Source organism: Chelmon rostratus, chromosome 1 (assembly GCF_017976325.1).
Source record: "Chelmon rostratus isolate fCheRos1 chromosome 1, fCheRos1.pri, whole genome shotgun sequence".
NCBI lineage: Eukaryota > Metazoa > Chordata > Actinopteri > Chaetodontiformes > Chaetodontidae > Chelmon > Chelmon rostratus.
Window position 1 is genome coordinate 12,453,677 of NC_055658.1, and position 20,769 is coordinate 12,474,445.

Here is a 20,769-nt window from a genome sequence, read left to right on the forward strand (position 1 = left end):
AAAACATCTATTACTATTCTGTGATTAAGGGTTATTTTTTCAGCAAGGACTATTGCCCTCTTTGCATTCTCGTGTCTTTTTGAAAAAGAGGTGACTCCTGGATGTTTGCATCTGTGGAGAAATATGGATTTTTCTACCAGGATACAACGTTTCTAGCTGTGAAATCACTGATAATCAGAGCTGATGGCCGGGATGGGGGAGACGCTCGGAGGCAGAATTTCTAACTGGCTCATGCTACGACAAGCGCAGGTAACAGCGAGGGCCGAGATAATATGCACAGAGAGATATCTTAGAGCAGGAGTCTGAAACTCTCTGGCCGTTACTTTGAGAATATCAAAAATGTTTTGCAGTTTGCATTTTCAGAGGTGACGGGGGTGGGAGGGGAGTTCAGCCCTGCTTCTGTAGTGTTGTGGCAGGACCTAGACAGTGCAGGTGCTTCAGTATTGACCCTTTTCATTTCGTGTAGACAAGAGCAGTTACCACGACCAGACACTGAGCTGTTTGGAGCAATGGCTGACATGGGAGTCTGGTCAGTGTGAGGGTGTATCAGAGGAGCAGTTTGCAGGAACTTAAATGACAACTTTTAATGCTGCATCTACCAAAGTGATGTGACATTGTAGGTTATGTAAGTGATGCAGACCCAAGGATTTAGATGCAAATTTGTCTTCATTACATGTAGAAATATGTGTCAGGAGCTGTAAAGGCAGTGGCCAAGTCCCATTTTATTACTGCTCTAACTCTCACAACAGGTGAACTGGTTAATGCAATATCTGGCCCTTATTCCTGATTATGTCTACAGCTAATTACATAATTAGTGGCGGTTCTGTAACCATAATATTACGTCCCACACATCTGTTAATTCCAACAGCAGGCAGTAGGTATAGTTAGTATGCAATTCACGACCTGTCCCCATGACAACTGCTTTACCCAATAACCTTCATGATTTTTACAGCACCACGTGTGTGTGAGTGTGTGTGTGTGTGTGTGTTTGCATGCATTTGTTATCCCTGTAATTACATTTGCAATACAGTCATAAAAGAATATGCTCAGAATACACAGTATTTACTGTGTTATCCTTTAATGGGATCTTATAGTTTAGACAGGGATCCTCAGACATGCAGTTTCAATGGAAGCACAGACTTGAGAAACGTGATGAACACACATTTGTCCAATCATTTTAGCCGATATATACCAATGTTGAAATTTCCATGACAAAAGTGAACTCACCTCGATGCACTCAGTTCATATGCACTTGTACTAACTGCTAACTGAGAATTGTGGTTCTTACTTCTTCTTACGAAGCAGCAAAGATTGTATTTTTTCCAAATCAACGACAGGGAATAGTTCATTTTAAGTTTGTGTTACGGTGCTGGCCTATATCTGATGCAGCTTGTTAAAGGTCAGCTGTTATCAGCTGTAATCAGGCTCAAGCACATGAATGTATTCTAAACAAAAAAAACTCTCTAAAACTTGACTAAAAAGATGGAAGAAGAGAGCAGCCAGTGTGGAAGAACTTCCACTAAGGTAAACCAATAGGAGCCTGGGCACCTGCCAGGTGGGCCTCTTGCCCCGCTGTGGTTGAATAGACTGTTTCAAACCTGAGTTTTGCAGAACTGCTTCAGTTTCGCACTAATGTCACTGAATATGTTTGTACACAACACCTATGAAATACTGAGAGGCTTTCAGATATGAAGTGGTCCTTTGAACTATGCAAACGCCACAAATGGTCGAAAATATTGTGAAAGATGACTCATTCTTATTGTGTTTAAATACGGTAAGTTTAAAAAGAATAGGAATAGTATTGAAAAAAGTTCCTCTCAGTGTTTAAACATACAGATAATACTGTCTTTGTAAGGCAAAATAACTTTTAGACACATTACCCCTGTGAACTTTTCAAACTGGTTTTCTTTGCAACAACTGTATAAAACCTGATTCCAAACATTTCTTGAGCTGGACACTTTACACTTCCTTGTTGTTGAAAGGTGCTATACACACAGATTTGCTCTAAGTCATTTGCTACCATGATCCATGGTAGTTTGTACCTTCTATTAGTTAGCAATTATTTGTTTATCAATCTATCACCTATGCAGCCCTCATAATGAAATAACTGTGACATAAATACATATAAAAGCTGTTTGGAAAGAGAGCACCTGCGCCCACCTGTAAGCATCTGTCACTTAACAAATGGAAGTAAAAGCTGCTGAGGGACTGCAGATCTGTAAATGATTGATTACTCAGGCACAGAATCGAAGATGGACAGAGGAGTCAACACTGCGATAACGACTCATATCTGGTCCCAGCATGAGCTACAGGTAAACCAAATACATACCATCATTTCTAACACGCACACAGACAGACAGACAGACAGACAGACAGACACACACACACACACACACACACACACACACACACACACACACACACACACACTCTAATCCTTCCATTAAGGCCTATATCTAAAACTTTTATTGGGTTGGCCCACTGTTGAGACAAGAAACTTGGCTTGGAAGAAATATTATTTAAACAATCTCTTCCCTTGCCTAGCAACAACAGCTATATATAGAAAAAAATATCAAATATAAATATACTGTTTGTATACGTACATACCCAAACTGTAGGTGTCTCCAACTGAATGAATGTGCCTAATAGAGAGCATTATAATGTATGAGACATCTGTAAATCTTAAGAAAAACAAATACTTGCGCTTCATTGCATCTCCATAGAAAAGCTAAAGCTAAATAATATTATTATTTTTTGTCTTTGATGCAGTATGTTTCCTTTCCTGCTGGACTGTTACCATGAAGCAGTAAAATTGGACCTCAAATGATAAGGGTGCTGAGCAGTTTTAGTACGGCACATTCATGCTAAACAAACCATGACCTGACTAATGTAAGCACAGATGGAAGTTTCATACACAGCTGGTTCTGCGTCCCATCCCCAAGGGTAAACATACTGTTTGGGGAAAAAGGCTTTGTAAACAGATGCTTTCGCTGTAAGGTAAAGTTACTAAAGCAACTTTACAAATAAGAGTTGGTTACAGTTTTGTCAAATATAGAAAAGCATCTAAATTAATGCATGCATTAACATCTGGACTCAGAGGTGAAAAAAAAAATTCAATCAGTTTAATTATTCAGCGGTGTTCAGCACACGACACTGGAATATATCCAGCGTTACACACCAATATGAAACCCCGCATCCTGGAATGATAAAAGTATTCTGTTGCACACTTTTATAATTCATGCAATAAATGAGTTGAAATCCCTTGCATGTTGGTGTTAATTAGATTTTTCATTCAGTAAGGAGACATTAAATGTAAAAAAATGCAAATGCATTTATGCGTAAGGCCATAAATTGACTGTGGAAATGTCCCGTGTATACCTGAACACACTCACACTCCTTCATTAGTACAATAAGTAATAAGCAGGGATGAAAATTAATGAATAATTTAAAGCAGGGCTGGTATTGATTGACCTTGGGCTAGTTATAGGCATAAAACAACAGAAGTGAACAAAATTTGTTCCTTTGGATTTCTTCATTACTCTAGTGTACAGCCTTATCATCTGTCTAAAACTGACAAACCAGAACACGATAAAAGATGCACAAAAGTGAGACAATAGATCTGGACACTGTTCCAGCATCAGCACTGGACCACTATCAGCACAGTCAGCAAAGCCAGCTTCGGTCAATTTGCCACAAACCTTATGGACCAAAGCAGAAACATCCCAAAAATGGAGCAGATATTGTATGGATAGAACTGTAGTATTAACCAATATCAGTGAAGAAAAAATGAGAGTAATCTAACCTTGATAAATAGGTTAAACAGGCAAGGAAAGACTACAGAATCACAAAAAAAGTCCACCAGTTTCTAGGTCACATGGAGACCGATAGGAACCACTTCCTGGTATTGCGGATTGAATGAGTCTCTCTGCCCTGGGGGATTTAAATTATATAAAGCGTGGCTAAGACGTGTTTTAAAAAGTAGGGAAATCTCCAAAGGGAAGCAGCACAAATGGTCAGTTCCTTGTTATGCTCATAGCAATGAGGTTAGCTTACTTTAGACACAATAGCCCTGCATTTTGTGATTCAGTGCTTTGAATAATGCACTAAATAGGATTCCCTCGGACACACTGTGGTTTATTTCAGCTTGCCTTCCTACCCACATAGATGAGTTTAGCTCACAAGGCTCTGTCGTGTTAAAGCAAGGTAAACACCTTCTACCTTCAGGCAGATGTGCAAACCACACTATGTCATGGGAAACAGTGGTGGGCTAAAGAGCCCGGTGATGAGCAGTGAGGCAGGAGCTGAGGCAGATTCCAGTACATGCTGTGGCTTCCTGGCAGCCTCTGCTGACAAGCTGCTCAGAGGGTAAAGCAGCCAGGTTTGGTGGACCAGTTTGGGCTCCAAATTTAGCTTGAGATGGGAAATGACTCTCATTTGCAACTGAAGAGAGACTGGTGGTCAGAGTGTGTGCTATAGGAGCGGGGAAAGACTGCTGTGAGTTAGTGAGAATTGTCAGTGATGGAGGATGTCTCCTTGTTTACCTCATGGACATACTGTACTTGCAGGCTCACGTTTTCTCTGAGGGCAGCAGCTATGAATAATGGCAGCAGAGATGATTACATCCTGTCTGTTGGTGATTTAACAAGGAAACTTTCACTCACTGCTACATGACAGAGTCTAGTGATTGGTTAATTAATCAGACTGTCTCCAGGCCGGCACACTGAAAACGCTACAGTACACAGTCTGTGCACAGCATCACAATGTGTACTGGTCAAATTGATGTTTGCATAGAGCAGAATGTTAACCTGTTTTCCTGCATTCAGCACACAGCTGTATGAGATACAAGCGAAAGATGTGCAATGAAATGTATAAATATTCACAATACTGAGCTGGTGGCCAAAGAAAGTCGATAATGGCATGCCTCCAGCACCTCTCCCCTTGAATGCCAGGTTTACTGCTCTTCATTAAATGTATGTGGAAACACAAATTCAGCACTGTCTTCTACTTTTAAATCCAAGTGCAAGCTGCAGCAACCTGCTAACAACGAACAACCAAAATAACCTCTGTTGTATTTTTCTACAATGCAGTGAGGATTGTAGCAAACCTGTCGCACATAACTTCAGGCTCTGTGGTGTTTTTAGCCAGGTTTTTGAAATTTGAGTCCACGTGTGTGAGACGTCCAGGTGTGAAAGGCTGTCGCTGACGCTCATTACTGAGTGGGTGAAACTGGAGAATAATGGGACATCTTTGTGCCATTTTAGCCAGAAGTTTTCAAATGCTGTGGATTTTGTCAGTGTAAAGCCATGCAGCTGTCTTACAGTGTAGGATTTGTAAGGAGAAATTCACAGAAGAATGAGCAGCAGAGTAAACAAAGCAGAGGAACTGGAAACAACCACACAACAAAACATCACGTGGATTTGTAATTTACCAGCATATCTGCCTGCAGCATGAACCGTACTGTTTGCATTTCCCAAGCAGCTGTCCACCACAATAGGTGTCCAGCCCTCTTAATTTTTTTTTTTAAGCAGAAACCGGCACACTGACGTTTTCTTTTCAAGCTACAGTTTTGCTCGATTATGTGTTTTTACGACAGTCTAGAGCTTCCAAATCTCTCTCTTTTACTGCTTAATGCATCGTATGTGATGCATCAGTTGGTGTGTGCACCGCTGCCTTAGCGAAGCAGGAAAGTACTGGCAAGAAAACAGATTAATGTGAAAGGTATGGGCATATAAAAGATATAAAAAGGGCAAACTACTCCAAATGAACCATGGGGAAGAAAAACGGGTGAGGGGAAGTACAGCTGCCTTTAAACACTGAAGAGTTAGGAGGTGGCCACACTGATCTGTTGTGTCTGTCCACATACATTAATCCTGATTCATTTTCAGAGACAGGTCTCTGCTGAGCGAGCATGGGCGATTACAAATCAGTTTCTTTCAGATTTCCATTTCTTTTGACAGAGAATCACCTCTGGACTGACGGATCCATCACCCTCTAATCCTTAGAGGTCTTCACAGGTCGATCCCAACCTGAGGACCAGAGGCCCGACCTGGGACCTGTACGGGTTTGGATCCACGATTTTTCATGGTCAGTGGGGTCCGGCCCATGTCTGTTTAATATTATGTGTAATACCCTAGTGGATCTGAGAATACTTGGCCACCATCCCGTTTTTGTGTGTGTGTGTGTGTGTGTCTGTTTTGTAACTTGAACAATTTTAACAGTAGGATGAGAAGGTAAGGAAAATAAGTTGAAAAAAGAAGAGCCACAACGGACTCATCTCAGAGAGCAAAGATGATAGCAAGTTAGCATTGCTAACGTTAGCAGCCGTGGCAACAGACGAGCAATTGTTGCTATGGTTCAAAAGGGCAAACAGTCAAAGTTATTGTTATTATGTTGGAACAGAGCTGCAAAGCTGATTCTAAATGAGGCACCTTGCCATCTGTCACTGTGACAGGAAATGGACATTTAAGATGAAAGAAGGGGTTGATTAGCCATGCTGTGTCAGGAGAGGAATAACAGAAAGCCTGGATTATGTCACAACCAGGCACAAGGGAGAAGGTTACTAACTTTACAAGAGAAGGATGATTTAAAACAGTCTGGTTACATGTTGGAAGCTCTCAAGCTCACTTCTTGAATAAATATTTCTGAACTGCCACTTTTTTTACTGGAACATTGCATGAACAAAGCCTTAACAGCATGTTTCCTCCGTTCTGTGGCCACCAAAACCATCTAACACACACAAAATTGCGTCCAATTTGTGCCAGTGTGGTTACTGCACTTACGCACGCACAACACTATAGCGATGGGGCTGAATTAGGGCACAGCACCAGTCTCAAGCCCTGTAACTTCATGTCCCTATTTGAAGCTGTCGTGTTGTGACGGTCTTGCTCTATAATAACAACAATCAATGCAATCAAAAACAGTATATAGAGCAAAAAAAGAGCATCAATCGATTTGGAAATGATTTAGTCAAAAGTATACTGTTACATACATACCCACAATCATTTAATCTAAGAGTGTAGTCAAGTTCTGTCTCCACAAAGTAAACACTTCTTTTTCCTCCAGAACTTTGTCAGCACAATGTAAAACAGAGTTTAGAAACCCTAACAGCACTCACACCCCGTGGTTGTTACTGCTGCTGCAACATTAGCTCAGCATGCGCAGTATACTGAAGCAACATTCCAGAGCGATCAACCGGTCTTAACACTTCTTCTTTTTTTGTTTTTGCTTTTTTTCCCCTGCTGATTTGCACAGAAATCGTGACTATTAAAAAGGGAAAAAAACAAAAACAAAACGTAGCGAACAGATCTGCAGTACGAGCCAGAATTTCATTAGAGCTGTAACTGGATCCATTTTATGGCATGACTCATGAATTTCCCCAATTTGGCCGTGTTACCATCGGTCATAATTGGCAGTTGTGTCTGCAATTGCATTGGGCGGACTGATTTCTCAATGACTGATTGCTCTGGCAGGAAGAAGCTTTCATGTGGGAATAGTGATTTCTACTCCCATTCAGACGCTGAAGGATGTTCAGCTCTGGGTTTCTTTCTGTGCATTCAAATTCACAGTGTGTTCCCCTGAATCTCCATAAAACCCTTTAGTCCTCTCGGTATAGTGTGGCTACAATAACAAATTCACTCTAAAGTATAGATATGTGGTGCCCATCAACACTGGATTACTGTGATTGATTGAAGAAATAAAACATTGATCATTTATTTTACACTTTTTCCTTCCTGAGAAAAATGGTCGTTGCCAGATCGTTTCCTGGCCCTGGCACTCTGCTGAAACGTCAAATGGAGCGTGGAGAAAGGCCTGGCCACCGCTAATGACTGATTTACTTTCTTTCCAACTGCGTCCCCATTTCAACGGTGCTCAACAACAAACAACCCATTAGAGAGGCTCAAAATATTTAGAAACTGGTCAAATAAATCAGTAATGGAATCCCCTCAGGACATCCATCACATTTGTGTAATGGAGGAATTCACAGTAATGTCCCGTCAGCAATGTTCGTTTAAGCAGACAGAGAACAAAGCCATTTCTTTCAGAAGAGTCGTCAGACATCTGCTTATCACTGGCAAAATAAACGGACAAAAGAAATGTTGGTGTGCACCCAAGGTATGGACTTCTTCTCAAAGCGGCCTAAGAATAGAAATGTGAACAAGGAACACATGGTGAGAATACACCACTGGAGTTGGGTTGCTTCTTATCAATGTTATATTTTAATTGCTGGACAGCGCTTCTTAGTTTGTCTTGATCATATTCATCAGTGTTTTCAAATGAATGATGGTGTCCAGTAGAACAAGGCTAAGAGTCTGCAGCCACGCTTGCAGCCCTTTGAGGCAAAGCAGCAGTTTAACATCTTTATTCCTTTGGCACCTCCTTCTTTGATCCAGACTTTTGGACTTCTCAGTTTGGCCCAAACCAAAATTACAGGTGTGAAACTTCCCCTGGACAACATTCTGGACCAAACAGCTGGACCTTGGTGGTCTCGGTCTGGATCAAACTGAGCCTTTGGAGAGTGACTCTCAGAGGGGGTGATGACAGAGCGGACAGTCACCCAGGTTCCTCAGTCTGCCAAACAAATCAAGCTGTCTCTCCTACGATAGTCACTCCTGCACCAGTCTACCAGTGAGCTGCTGTTCAGCCCAGTCTTCATGGCACTGATCCACATATCCCTTTTCCTCCGACTCCTTCCATCAAAGCTGTGAGGAGCACCACTGGCTGGTCCAGTCACAGTTATAACCAGATCAAATGTATGCAATGTTACAAAAACTCTGGGGATCATCCTGCTGTCCAGACATCTCAATTAAAACTACAAATATCAACCTCAAGGTGGCTTCCAGTTGGCTTCCTCCTCTGGGGACCATGAATGAATTTCGTGGCAATCCATCTATTCGTTGTTCAGACATTTTCAGTGAAGCAACAAAATCAGCAACAATACTGAACCACATAACCACGGTCAGTTTTTTTTAGGGTTTTTCAGATTAAGCTGTGGGTTTGTAGCTGACATTAAATATGCAATCTTTTTAAATTAAACATCAAAGCCTTCGTGTGCTGCCATCAACTTTTGCCTTTTGTTTTTTTAAACCAGTCAGTGTGTCAGAAAACAAGACACTATATTCACACAAACTCTGAAAAAGCAGACATGTTTTGAGAGTGGATGCTTCCTGTGGTCAGTGCTGTGTAGAGGAGCCCTGTCTGACACTAACAGCAGCCAGCAGCTTTCCTTTGAATTAGAAGGAGAAGGTCATGCAGTCTCAGTGATGAATCAGCACAGCAGAAAGACAGATTTCATTATAAACACTGTAGGGCCATTCCATTAATATACATTATATGGAATCATAAAGAAAATAGGATTCAGTTAAATGGGAAAATAGCCCAGTGGTCTCACTTAAATTAAGAATCACAGACAAAGCAAAATATACCAAGATGATCATAAATCAAAGCACATTTAAAAAAAAGAGAAAATGTTTTTTATGTGCTCAGAAAAAGCCACTGTTTAAGCCAGTACTGCTGTTTGTATTTACAGTGAATTTCGTCCACATAAATCAGCTACAGGACTCTTTATTTAAAAAAAACCAAGTCAGACCTGTTTCATCTTTAAATCATTTAGCAGTGAGCTGGAGATGGAAGAGGATTAAGGCAGCATGTAATCACTTGTATCTCATTCACTTCTGATCTGAGACGCGGATGACAGCCTTCGATGTTGGAGATACATTAGAACAAATCACACAAAAACAGGGGGAGATGGAAACGTGCCACTAATGGATCAGAAGAGGAAACACTCTTGACTAAACACATAAGGGGCGATGATGAGAGCCTCAACGGTAACCACAATCATATTGACTCAACCTTTTGCTCCTTGTTTTCAATGTTTCAATTTAAACTAGCTGATCTCAGACAAATCCCACCACTGAACTGCACCCTTTGACCTTTCCTTCACCTTACAGCACGTGTGATTAAGTCACTTTTTAGGAAATCAGACCCTAATTACATGCAGATTGTGTTTAAATTCAACAAAGGACACAGAAGTTTTGCCCTGTGGTGTCATGTACATAAACCTCATTGCCCTCACCTTCAGGTATAAAGCAAAGAAATATGATTACTATCACCATAAATATGCAGAACAGTCATAGTAGGAGCACACAAGTTGTGCGTGTGTCGTGTATGTAACAAATAAAATTATGCTCTTGAACACAAGTTAGAGGCAGTGATTTTTACTTATTCTGGCAAGATGTAAACCAGTTACTGAAATTTGGGTTTTAATAGTCTACTTATATCATCAAACAGTATTTCCAGACATGTTCATGATGTCTTTAAAGGTGAGTAAAAATATGATTAAAATTGTCAGAAACCCTGGTCAACAAAATCCTTCAGAATCTCCTTTTGAATGATAATCAGCTGATGTGTTCAGAGAATTTGCTTCAGGCCGTCGATGCCCATGTGCGGAATCCAAAACATTCATGCAGAGCATCAAGCAAAAGCAAGAGAGGATACTCCATGTTTCCATCGCTACACTAGACCACAGCTGGTGCACAAGCTTATCCCAGCATGCACTGGGGGAAGGGCAAGTTGTCGCTAGTTCATCACAGGGTTAACGTTAACATATGCTGATCGCCCCGATGTGCACATTATTTAAAGTGTCCCATCAACGCAAGTCTTTGAACAGTGGAACAAAAACTGAAGGAACCCCAAAGAGAAAATGCTAATTTTAGTCAGGAGGTGATTCAAACTCCCAACCTTCTTGCTGTAAGGCAAGAACCGCCCTTACCACCATGATGCCAGTCTAAATCATTCTAGACTAAACAAGAAACAGAGAAAGGCAGCTTTAAATATCGACCCAGGCAGCCGAGTTCAGTTCCAGGCGAGAAAAAAGTCCAAATAATTCAGCCAAAGTAAATAAACAGCCATGTCACAAACAAGCAATCAATATGAACTTTGAATAATGTAAAGAAGTGGAGTTCTATGGGCAGGTTGATTAAAACACTATAAGACAGATGACTTGGTGAAAGAGGAGGAATGAATGGCTTACACTGTGTTGCATTGTCCTCCACACAACCCTCTGGGAGCAGCAGAGAAATGAAGAAGAAAGAGATTTAATTGGACATCGGAGAAATAGAGAGACTGAGGGAGAGAACAGAAGCAAAAGAATGTCTATTAGTTAGTGAAGCAAAAAGTTAAATGATAAATGGTGCCGCTGAAATATTCCATCCACCAGCCTCACCCCGCTGTGAGATTTAGTACCTCAAACCATTTTACTCGCAATGAATTTTTTCACTGTGAAATCAGTTTGAAATCAGCTGCCGTCAAACCCGATCAATGCAAAGATCAGGAGCTGCATACATACAGCAGCGCTACATACAAAGTTAGTCTGAAGTGTTCTAATAACAGCTGCTATTTCATTCAGCTCAGCTTGGCAAAATATACTGTTCATAGTCACTTAATGTTTCAGTGTCTAGCACAGATATATTCCCTGTGAGTAAGAAGTCTTCCCCTGAACAGGCCAATTCAATTTTCTTAGAAGATTTTTTTTTTCTTTTACAAAAAGTTGGCCTGAGAGCATGTACAAATGAATTATTAAAGATAGTGAAACCTGTGGATTTTCTCTAAACGTGCTTTTGCCTTTTAGCATTTTTTCCTTTCCCACCCTTTTGGATGTGTATGTTACGAGGCAAAGAGGAGGGTTTGGTTAGATTTCTCAAACGAGGCCTGTGAGTAAAGATAAGAATAACATTCAAGAGTAACATTCGAAAGGATTTGGCCATGTTTTACACAACCATTGCAGTAGCCTTCACAAGTTTATTTCTTACAATTAGAGCTAGACTTTGGGGAGTTTGGACCACTGAATGAAGACAGACACAATCCACTCTCCAGCCTTTAATCTGCTTCTCCTCTCCTGCATATTTTGCATTTTAATCCTGACAAACAACTCATACAGCAGACGATTTGTCCTTTGATGGCATAAAAATACGGTTGAATAATATCCAATACATGGCCTGACGTCTTGTAGTTGTTATCCACTGAAATGTCTTTTAGTGGAATAATACATTTGTTAAAGGGAACTGTGGACCAAAGGGTTTTTCAAGATACTATAGTGTTATTATTAGAACATTACTCATTAGCTCTGCTTATGCCATTGAAGTTTGCTTTAAGTTTGATTTAATTGTCCTCCTTTTGACGTACACATGTGTGACTATAATGCAGCTTGACGTGGAAAACATAGCAACAGGTTTATGGAATCATTTTCTCCTTTAACAATTACATGATGATATTATATTTAAAATGTGATATCTATGAGACCCGTGTATGCACTCAGAGACATCACAGCTGCAAACATTTTGTAGCAGAAGAGGAAAAGACGCAGAGTTGTTGGCAACTTGCAGGCTAAGACATCAGAGTTGTGGGGCCTGATTTAACATCTTGTCAGTTTGAGGGCCTCTGTGAAGCTGTATACTGGAGCTCGACACAGACGGCCTCCTACACATTGTGTTTCAGTGGCACGAGGTGGTGCAATGGATCTTTTTATAGCCTCAATTAATGTCTTAGGATTTGTCATCATCCTGAAGTTTGGTGGGTGGAATCTGTTTTAGCCTCTTCACGACTGATTCTCAGAGCAGTACAAATTCTGGGATATGGTCTTTTTTTGTGATTAGGTTCATTTCATTATCTGTTCTGCTCTTTTCCTGCAGCAATACACGCTGTGAGGAATATATGGTAAACAATATGTCCAAGCAGTTGACATTTCTGCAACCTCTGGCGCTGAGAGTGTATGACCCTGATTCCAAAAAAGTTGGGATGCAGTGTAAAATGGTTTAACAAAGTGTTCCTGTGTCCATGTAGCAACATCCTTTATCCATTCATGTGTTCACAAAGTGGTAAACCTCGCTCCATCCTCGCTTGTGAATGACTGAGCCTTTCCAGGATGCTCCTTTCATACCCAATCATGATACTTTCACCTGTTACCAATCAACCTGTTTACCTGACATTGTATATATTATACATTGTCTTTGTACTGTTTTTAATCGAGTATATGTCAAAATGGATAAGCAAATTATCGCATTGTTTTATTTATGTTTTACATAGGGTTGTAGTTTTTTGGAATCAGGGTTTCATGAAGCTGAAAATATTTTAGCCCTGAGTGCAGCCTGGTGGAAGACATACAGAACCTGGGGTCTGTATGGATTACATGAACATGGATTCATAATGATTTTTCTTGGAATTTGTCAGGGCCTCTATCTTTTTCTGACCTTTGGACTTGAGCCCCAGTAAGTTTGTCCTCAAGCTCAGCAGGACTCCACCAGTAATATATCAGAAATTCTCAACACTCAACAGTTCTGAAAATCAGTTGAGCTGTTAACATACAGAGTGAACACTTCCTTTCTCACTCTTCATTTTAACAGCTCAACTGATTCATCATTTGCTGGTAGAAAATGGACTTCTTCAGTAAAATCCACTGTGAATTGGCTGCTACAGCCGTAATTAGGCTTCAAAGTGAGCCCAATAATGAGAGATTTATTTTCAGAATATGCTGGTTTTCTCATACAAATGATTTGACCTAAGATTAGTTTCTACTTTATAGTTATCTCTCTAAAAAACCTTAGAGAGAAGCTTTAAATGTCTACTGTATAGTCTATATACACACATATACATATATATACACACACACACAATTACAATTATTTTGTCACTATTAAACTCTATACATGCAAAACAAAATGAATGTATTTTCCAGTCACAGTTTACAACACTGCTCATCTTGTCTTGTCTTTGTACGTACCAGTCTATCCAGGCTCGTTCCGGCTGCTGTGGTTGGCCTCTCTTCAGGGGTGTAGGGTCTGAAACGAGCACTGAACACGTCTGAAATGCCGCGTACAGACCTGCCTATTCCTGATGGCTTTGGTTGGCCACACCCTTGAAAAACCTAAAATCAACAGAGGGCGATACAATTACCACAGAGACGGTAGCAAGCACAGTGTTAAGAGTGTTAAGCATTCACAGTATGTCGAGGAAATTGTCTGGTTTTGCAACATTAACACAATATTCCTTCATTTTTCTGAGATGCGAGCTTCTCATTGCGGTGCTGAACAGTTAGAAAGCAGGTTATCAGCAATCTGAAGCTGCATGAACTCTGCACTGAGCCAGGGCTGCATGTAAGTCTACTCCTTTGTAGAATACACATCCATTTTGATCCCACAAAAGTTGTAGTTTTCCTACAGCACTGATATTTTCCCTAGAAAAGCCCGTGTCAATTTGCTCACAGCACCATTTCTGGTCTGTGATTTGAGATAGAAAACCAAGCAGAGCCAGCCTGGAACCAATGCTGTCTATCAGTGCCAGAGTCTCCTTTTACAGGAAGTCTCATACTGGTGGCAAAAAAAAAAAACAAAAAAAAAAAAACGAATGAACCCTTTATAAGTTGCTTCTCGTGAGCAATTGAAAGCCACTGTCTCAATCTGACATAGTGCCTTCAAAATAAAAACACATTTGACCAGGATTTCTAGGTCAAAACCAAGACTGGAACACATTTATCACAAAAATTCAACATGAATGAGCTGCTGAGTGATGCATAAAAATAAGGATATATCAGAGAGGACTGCACTCGGACAAATCCTGAATTTTACAAAGAGAAAGTTATTTAACTTTCCTGAAATTCAAACTAAAGTTTTGTTGCTTCCAAAAATAGAAGTGCTGATCTATTATTACTTGAAGCTTACATTAATCGATGTGTAGTTCATAGTGAGAATAGATTGTTTTCAGATGGCTCGGTCTCTACAGGCTCTTAGGGCCCAAACAACACACCTCCAAGGCACACGGCTCATTAGCATTCCTCTCTGGCCTGTCTGCTGGCCCCTGGCTCAGAATGTGATGGAGCACTCTAATGTGCTACATGGCTGTCAAGACAAGAGGCTGTCTTTTCTCTAATATTTATCAATTCTTCACCATGATTACACTTCCACTATCCTGTACATCACACAGATTTTCAACAGGTCGGCGCGGCAGGAGCGGAGGTCCAGCGCGATGTGGCCTGACATGTTCCCCAAAGGTTGGTGATTGGGGAAGGACTGCATATGGTTAAAATGTGAATGTGGGGAAAGATTGTAATCTCAGAGCAATCTGTCAGTGACGCACAAGCTTGCAGGGATGGAACGTCAGGTGCTTACGAGTACAATGGGTCAGGCTGTAAATTCCCACCTCTTGATATGGAAAAGAATGTGACATCTAATTCACACTGACCTTTGTGACTGTGGAACAGAGATAGGGCAGAATACACCAAAGGATCAGAATGAAAAGTTGAACTGATAAAGCTGCCTTTCGACAAGAAAGACAGTGAAAAACTATCCTGTGGGCGATAACATCCTGAATGTGCTGCTATTCCTAAGACTGATGAGGAATTTGAATTCTAAAGAGGGTAAAAGGGGAAACTAGCTCCATCTCTTGCATGTTAAACTGTCTCTTTAAAGAAAAACAAAACACCTTTATATACAACTAAACGGTTTGCCAATTACATTTTGGAGGAAAGCTGAAGACCAGAGTTCCTGTCCTGCAACCCAGCTGTGGTGAAAGTAAACTCATCCTGTCTCAGGCTTGTTGCCATGAGTGGATGAGTGAACACAAGTCCTCATTACATTAATAAAAGCTTACTGTGATGTTTGCTATTACATTTCTGCTACGTTTCAACATTCTGTGTGACAGTATGTCACCCATCATGACAACTTACTTACTGTTCTCATTTACTCTGTAACATTACCTGTTTCTCCCCCTTTCTTCTTCTTTTCACATTTAAAGCATCAATACAATGTTTTCAGTGTAAAGATACATTGCATTTAGAAATCACATCATGCATGGTGAACAAAGCTGATTCAGAGTACAGTACCTTGGCTGACACTTGCATGCTGTTGTCCTGCATAGTCATGATGGCCTCAGAGATCTTGATGTCGACTGGCTCTATGACGGCTTCGATGTTGAAGGGTCCCTCCAGTCTGTCTGCCACCAGTAACATAGCATCTGTCATAACACAGAGGACGCATGTCAGCTCAGAGATACTAAACACGTTGCTGCTTCTGTTTACACACACGTCAATATGCTCACATTATCTTTGAGGATTAACAACACTCAATTCGAAACCCTCAGGGCGCTCCGCTCTACCATGTGTCTACGACATGGGTCCAAGTAAGAGAACAAACAATGGTGCCTTCTCCAAATGTGCTGACAGCCAATAATTACCAACACCAAAGGAACCTCCGAGCACCTTCATCTAAACACACACTCACAGTGTCAGACAGAGACAGGGAGACAGAGGAACACTGAGCGTGTAAGAGGGTATGCACCCGCAAGTAGAAATTCAATTTCAAATAGCTTATACATGAAACAAATCATTGATTTGTATACATACTGATAACTCCAGTTAGACTTCTGAGCACACCAACAAATCCATGAACGCATGTTTATGTATCATGGCAGTAATTACTTTTTAATTACATCCCTAAATTCGCTGCGTCAAACATGAATTCCATAACACACCAAACGCATTCGCACACTTAGCTTTGCCAGTGTGCATCACTTAAAAACATCTGACAGACAGAGCCTGATTACTGCATGAAATCAGGCACATACAGTGTTATACTTGTTGTTTCCTTGTTATGTATTCATTTTGTTGTCTTTGTCGTATGATATACGGCTCCCGTGCAATATTTTGGTGCACCTTACAATATTCTTGGTGTGTATGTTCTGGTGTGAGTAGATAAGGACGTGATACTGCACGTTATCTGTTGTTCGATTGTACATGTGTGCTGCTACGTTCAGAGGAAAAATATCTCCTGAGGGAAACAATAAAGGCTTATCTAATCTAATCTGGAGAAAACATAAAGAATCCTCTCTGTACTAAACAAACAGGTAGAATTACCAACAAAATAAGCAAAACACAACAAAGACACAAAGACCATGACCTTATTACTCCAGATGAGTCTTGGCGTGAATCAATATCTAAAACAGATTACCCACCAAACTGCCACTTTTCATTGTCATTAAAACAGTGAGATATTAATATGTTCAGAGGGACGGTGCTATTGATTGTCTTAGACTGGGAGATGTCAGTGGTAAAAATAACATGTTTGATATTTTCATTGGACTCTTATCTTGTCTCTCAAAAAAGTAATTAAAAGTCCATCAAGTCTTGTTGGAGGGGTTGGCACTGGTTAAGTGGCCAGGGCACAGAACAGACTTCTATCTCTGTGCGCTGACATTTGCAGGGCTATGGACCAATCACGAAAAGCCTAGTTACCACAACGGGAGCTGCTCCCTACAAAAGGGCAGCAGAAACACAGTTCCGCATCCCCCGAGTTTTCAGCAGCAGCAGAACGGCGGTGCAAATCATTAGATCATAAGTGGTCATAGCTAGAACTCTTATGTGGAGTGATCATTTGCCTCTAGTGCTGCTCTATAGGCTTAAGGGGCACCGCCTGATAATGACACACCCCGCTATGACACCGGCAGGAAGCAGGACTTCCATCATCCCTGCTGTCTTAAGTCAGGGCTCAGACCATTAGCTAAGTGGCTGTACCTTATACAAACCACCAAAAACTGCTCTGCTGACATTTGACAAACTATTCAGTTAATGTGATAAATCACCAGACACCCTCAAAGCCCGACCACTGAGTAAAAACAGTTTTAATGCTAACCTAATGATATGCTCCTGTTTGTTTCTCTTAAATCATGATTCTGACTCTGAAGATGGAAATCTTTAAAATCACAAATACACTATGTACTTGTACTAAATGCTAAATATATGACAAGAGCTAGGCTTTGTGGCTTTTAGAAAACTTACTCAAAACAGGAGTAAATATCGTTTTTGTTTGGACTATTTTCAGCTGCAGATTTGATGCACCAGTGAGTATTTACAGCCACAGGACAGTGTATGAGGGATCATCTCAAAATACACTGCAGTGCCCAGGTTGATCATAATGAAGAAACGTATGAGCCAGTGCAACACCAACAATGGAAGTCTGTGGCACAGAGGATGCAGGGAAAATACTCATAAATAGAGTCAATTCATTGCTGGGTTCAGTTTTTTTGTGGAATTTGTTGACAGTAAGAAAAATATATCTGTTGCCGCCTTAAAAGTGTCGATGTTTCAGTGTTTCAGCACGGCTCAGAATTCAGTCTCAAAACAACACCAGTGAGCTGTGAGAAAGCTTGGATGTCTGGAAGCACAACTAAACTGAGCACTTCAAGAAAATCAGGGCGAGATGTCCTCCTACGTAAAAGGCAAAACGGGTCATTTGTCAGAGCCTTGGTTGGCGGCATGATTCATTAGTGTTTTCTCATCTGCCACACGAACCCTTATCTCAAGTGTCAAAGCTGCACACTTTGTACTGCAGTGACTGGTGTAACGTCAACGGTTTTAACAGTGTGTATGGTAGCCCGCTATGGAAACTTTAATTCATTCAGTGAGAAAAGCTTAGGAGCCTTGTAAAATTGACAAATAAGATCATTGTGGCAAGTCAGGTATAGCTCTCGCAATTACAGTGTAACAAGCCGGCACTGAGGAAAGCCAATACCATTCAAGACTGTCCTGAGCAGCCATTGCAGAATGAGTTTGAGCCCCTGCCCTCAGGCCAGCATTTCAAAGTGCCTGTCATGAGACCTAAGGAACATAAAGTCCCTCCTCTCTGTGGCTATTGACAGGGCAGGATATTAAGCTCATGCACTTGACTGAGGGGAGTGATTTAGGGGACAAGTGAGAACAGAGAACAGCTAGCCTGTTTAAAGGGGGGTGAATTAAAAGCATAAAGATTAATGCTCAAACGCGGTGCTGCCAATTAATATTGAATTAAGTTGTAATTATATCCAGGGGCCCTGTCTTAGCCTACGATTCACTGCTACACAACCTCATCAAAGTACTGAAATATATATATATCTGTGGGATTTAAGTTCACATAAGTCAACACAAATACCATCAGAGATGAAGGTTTTGTTAACAGGATAACAGAGTTAGCAACAGATTTGGTAAAAATCTAGTGGACAGATCCTGGGTATGTGATCAGATGATGAGATGTTGGAGGTGAGTCTGGATTAAGACCAGATCAAATGATTATGTTTCAGACAGAACTATTGGTGATAATGGGAAAGGCAGGACATGATGCCATGCATTCAGATAGCATTAACATTATTTTCTCAGTGGCTCTAAACCAGAATTTTGATTATAATAATGAAACAAACCAAAATTAAAAAGTTATAGTTTATGAGACTTAAGAGCAGTTTTACAAAGTGTTCCTGAGCCCATGTAGTGACATCCTTTACACAATCATGTGTTCACAAAGTGGTGAACCTCGCTCCATCCTCGCTTGTGAGCGACTGAGCCTTTCCAGGATGCTCCTTTCATACCCAATCATGATACTATCACCTGCTACCAATCAGCCTGTTTACCTGTGGAATGATCCAAACAGGTGTTTTTCGAGCGTTCCACAACCTTTCCAGTCTTTTGTTGCTCCTGTCCCGACTTGTTTGAAACATGTTGCTGCATCAAATTCAGAATAAGCTGATATTCACCAAAACCAATGAAGCTGATGAGGTCAAACATTAAATATATTGTCTTTGTACTGTTTTCAATTGAGCGTATGTCAAAGAGGATCACCAAATGATCCCATTCTGTTTATGTTTTACACAATTCTCAATTTTTCTGGAGTCTGGGTAGTAATTTCCACTCACTCTGTTGGGTTTAATTGGAAAATCAAAGGCTAACAGAGTCAAATTATAACCAACATTTGGGACAAGCAAACGGTTAATTTGTGATTGCCATGCTGAAGCCAGATCATTCAGACACAGATGATCAACTCAGTTCAGGACCCAGATGGCAGACCACGATCAACCAACAGTAACTCTGACTAAACCTGTAAATCTGTTTCTAAACGTGCTTCAGGAATAGAAATTAGACTTGTCAAATTTTCCACCAACACACAACTAGGTTACCCCCAGGGTCATGACAGATATTGACCAAAGTTAGAAGAATGATGCACCTTAATCACATTTACTGGCTGTATCAGGGTGCTACTGTATAATTAAGGAACACAGTTTTACTTTTCATGGCTCCAACTGCAACATCAATCTGAATTTGATGGAAAAAATGATGCATCTTGTTACTGATTAGCCAGGTGTATATCATCAATCTTTCCATTATTCCCTCTGCTTTCTAAAATGCACACGATGCAAGACTTTTGCTCAGCCAAGATATCAAACCTCAAACGATTCACACGTCCAAACTTGAGCTCCAAGTCCTCCCAATAACCCGGCCACAAAATCTGGCAGTCTGATAGCAGTTTACACACAACTTCAGAGCATCTTGGACAAAAACATCATTATACAGACTTATTTTTTCTTCTTTTAAATAAACATGTTCATGTGTCAGGTTGTGTGATCCAAGCGGGCCTTGACGGTGAATACAGCTGCAGACAGACTCCCCTCTTCTGTCTGCGCCTTTGAAGAGCACTCCCGTTTGTTTACTCTGAAGTCTCAAATTGGGCGTGACGCTTGGTTAGATTACCACCAGGAGCAGGCTGGAGGTCACTGCACGGGACCGACCCGAGTCCTGTGAAGTCCGCGGCAGCCTATGTTTAGCAGCGCACTGCTCTGAAGCGACCGCAGAAAAAGCCTCAGCGGGACTGAGTGAGAGTAGAGGGGAAATTGGCAGCAGTTCTGTTACTCATTCCATAAAAGACTCAAAGACCTAAATGATATCCTCAGCTGAGTTCTGACAACCTATTTTTCATATAGCTT

The 20,769-nt window shown here is 40.9% G+C and overlaps 1 protein-coding gene across 1 annotated transcript in view; it reads right to left on the reverse strand.

The window, feature by feature from the left end:
- Positions 1-20,769, reverse strand: part of gpc6a (glypican 6a) — a 133,294-nt gene that overhangs the window by 17,482 nt on the left and 95,043 nt on the right. The window contains exons 5-6 of the mRNA XM_041937762.1: positions 15,872-16,002; positions 13,775-13,918 (exon numbers count right to left, since the gene is read on the reverse strand). Coding sequence (XP_041793696.1) covers positions 13,775-13,918; positions 15,872-16,002 — 275 coding nt within the window. The remainder of the gene's footprint in view (positions 1-13,774; positions 13,919-15,871; positions 16,003-20,769) is intronic.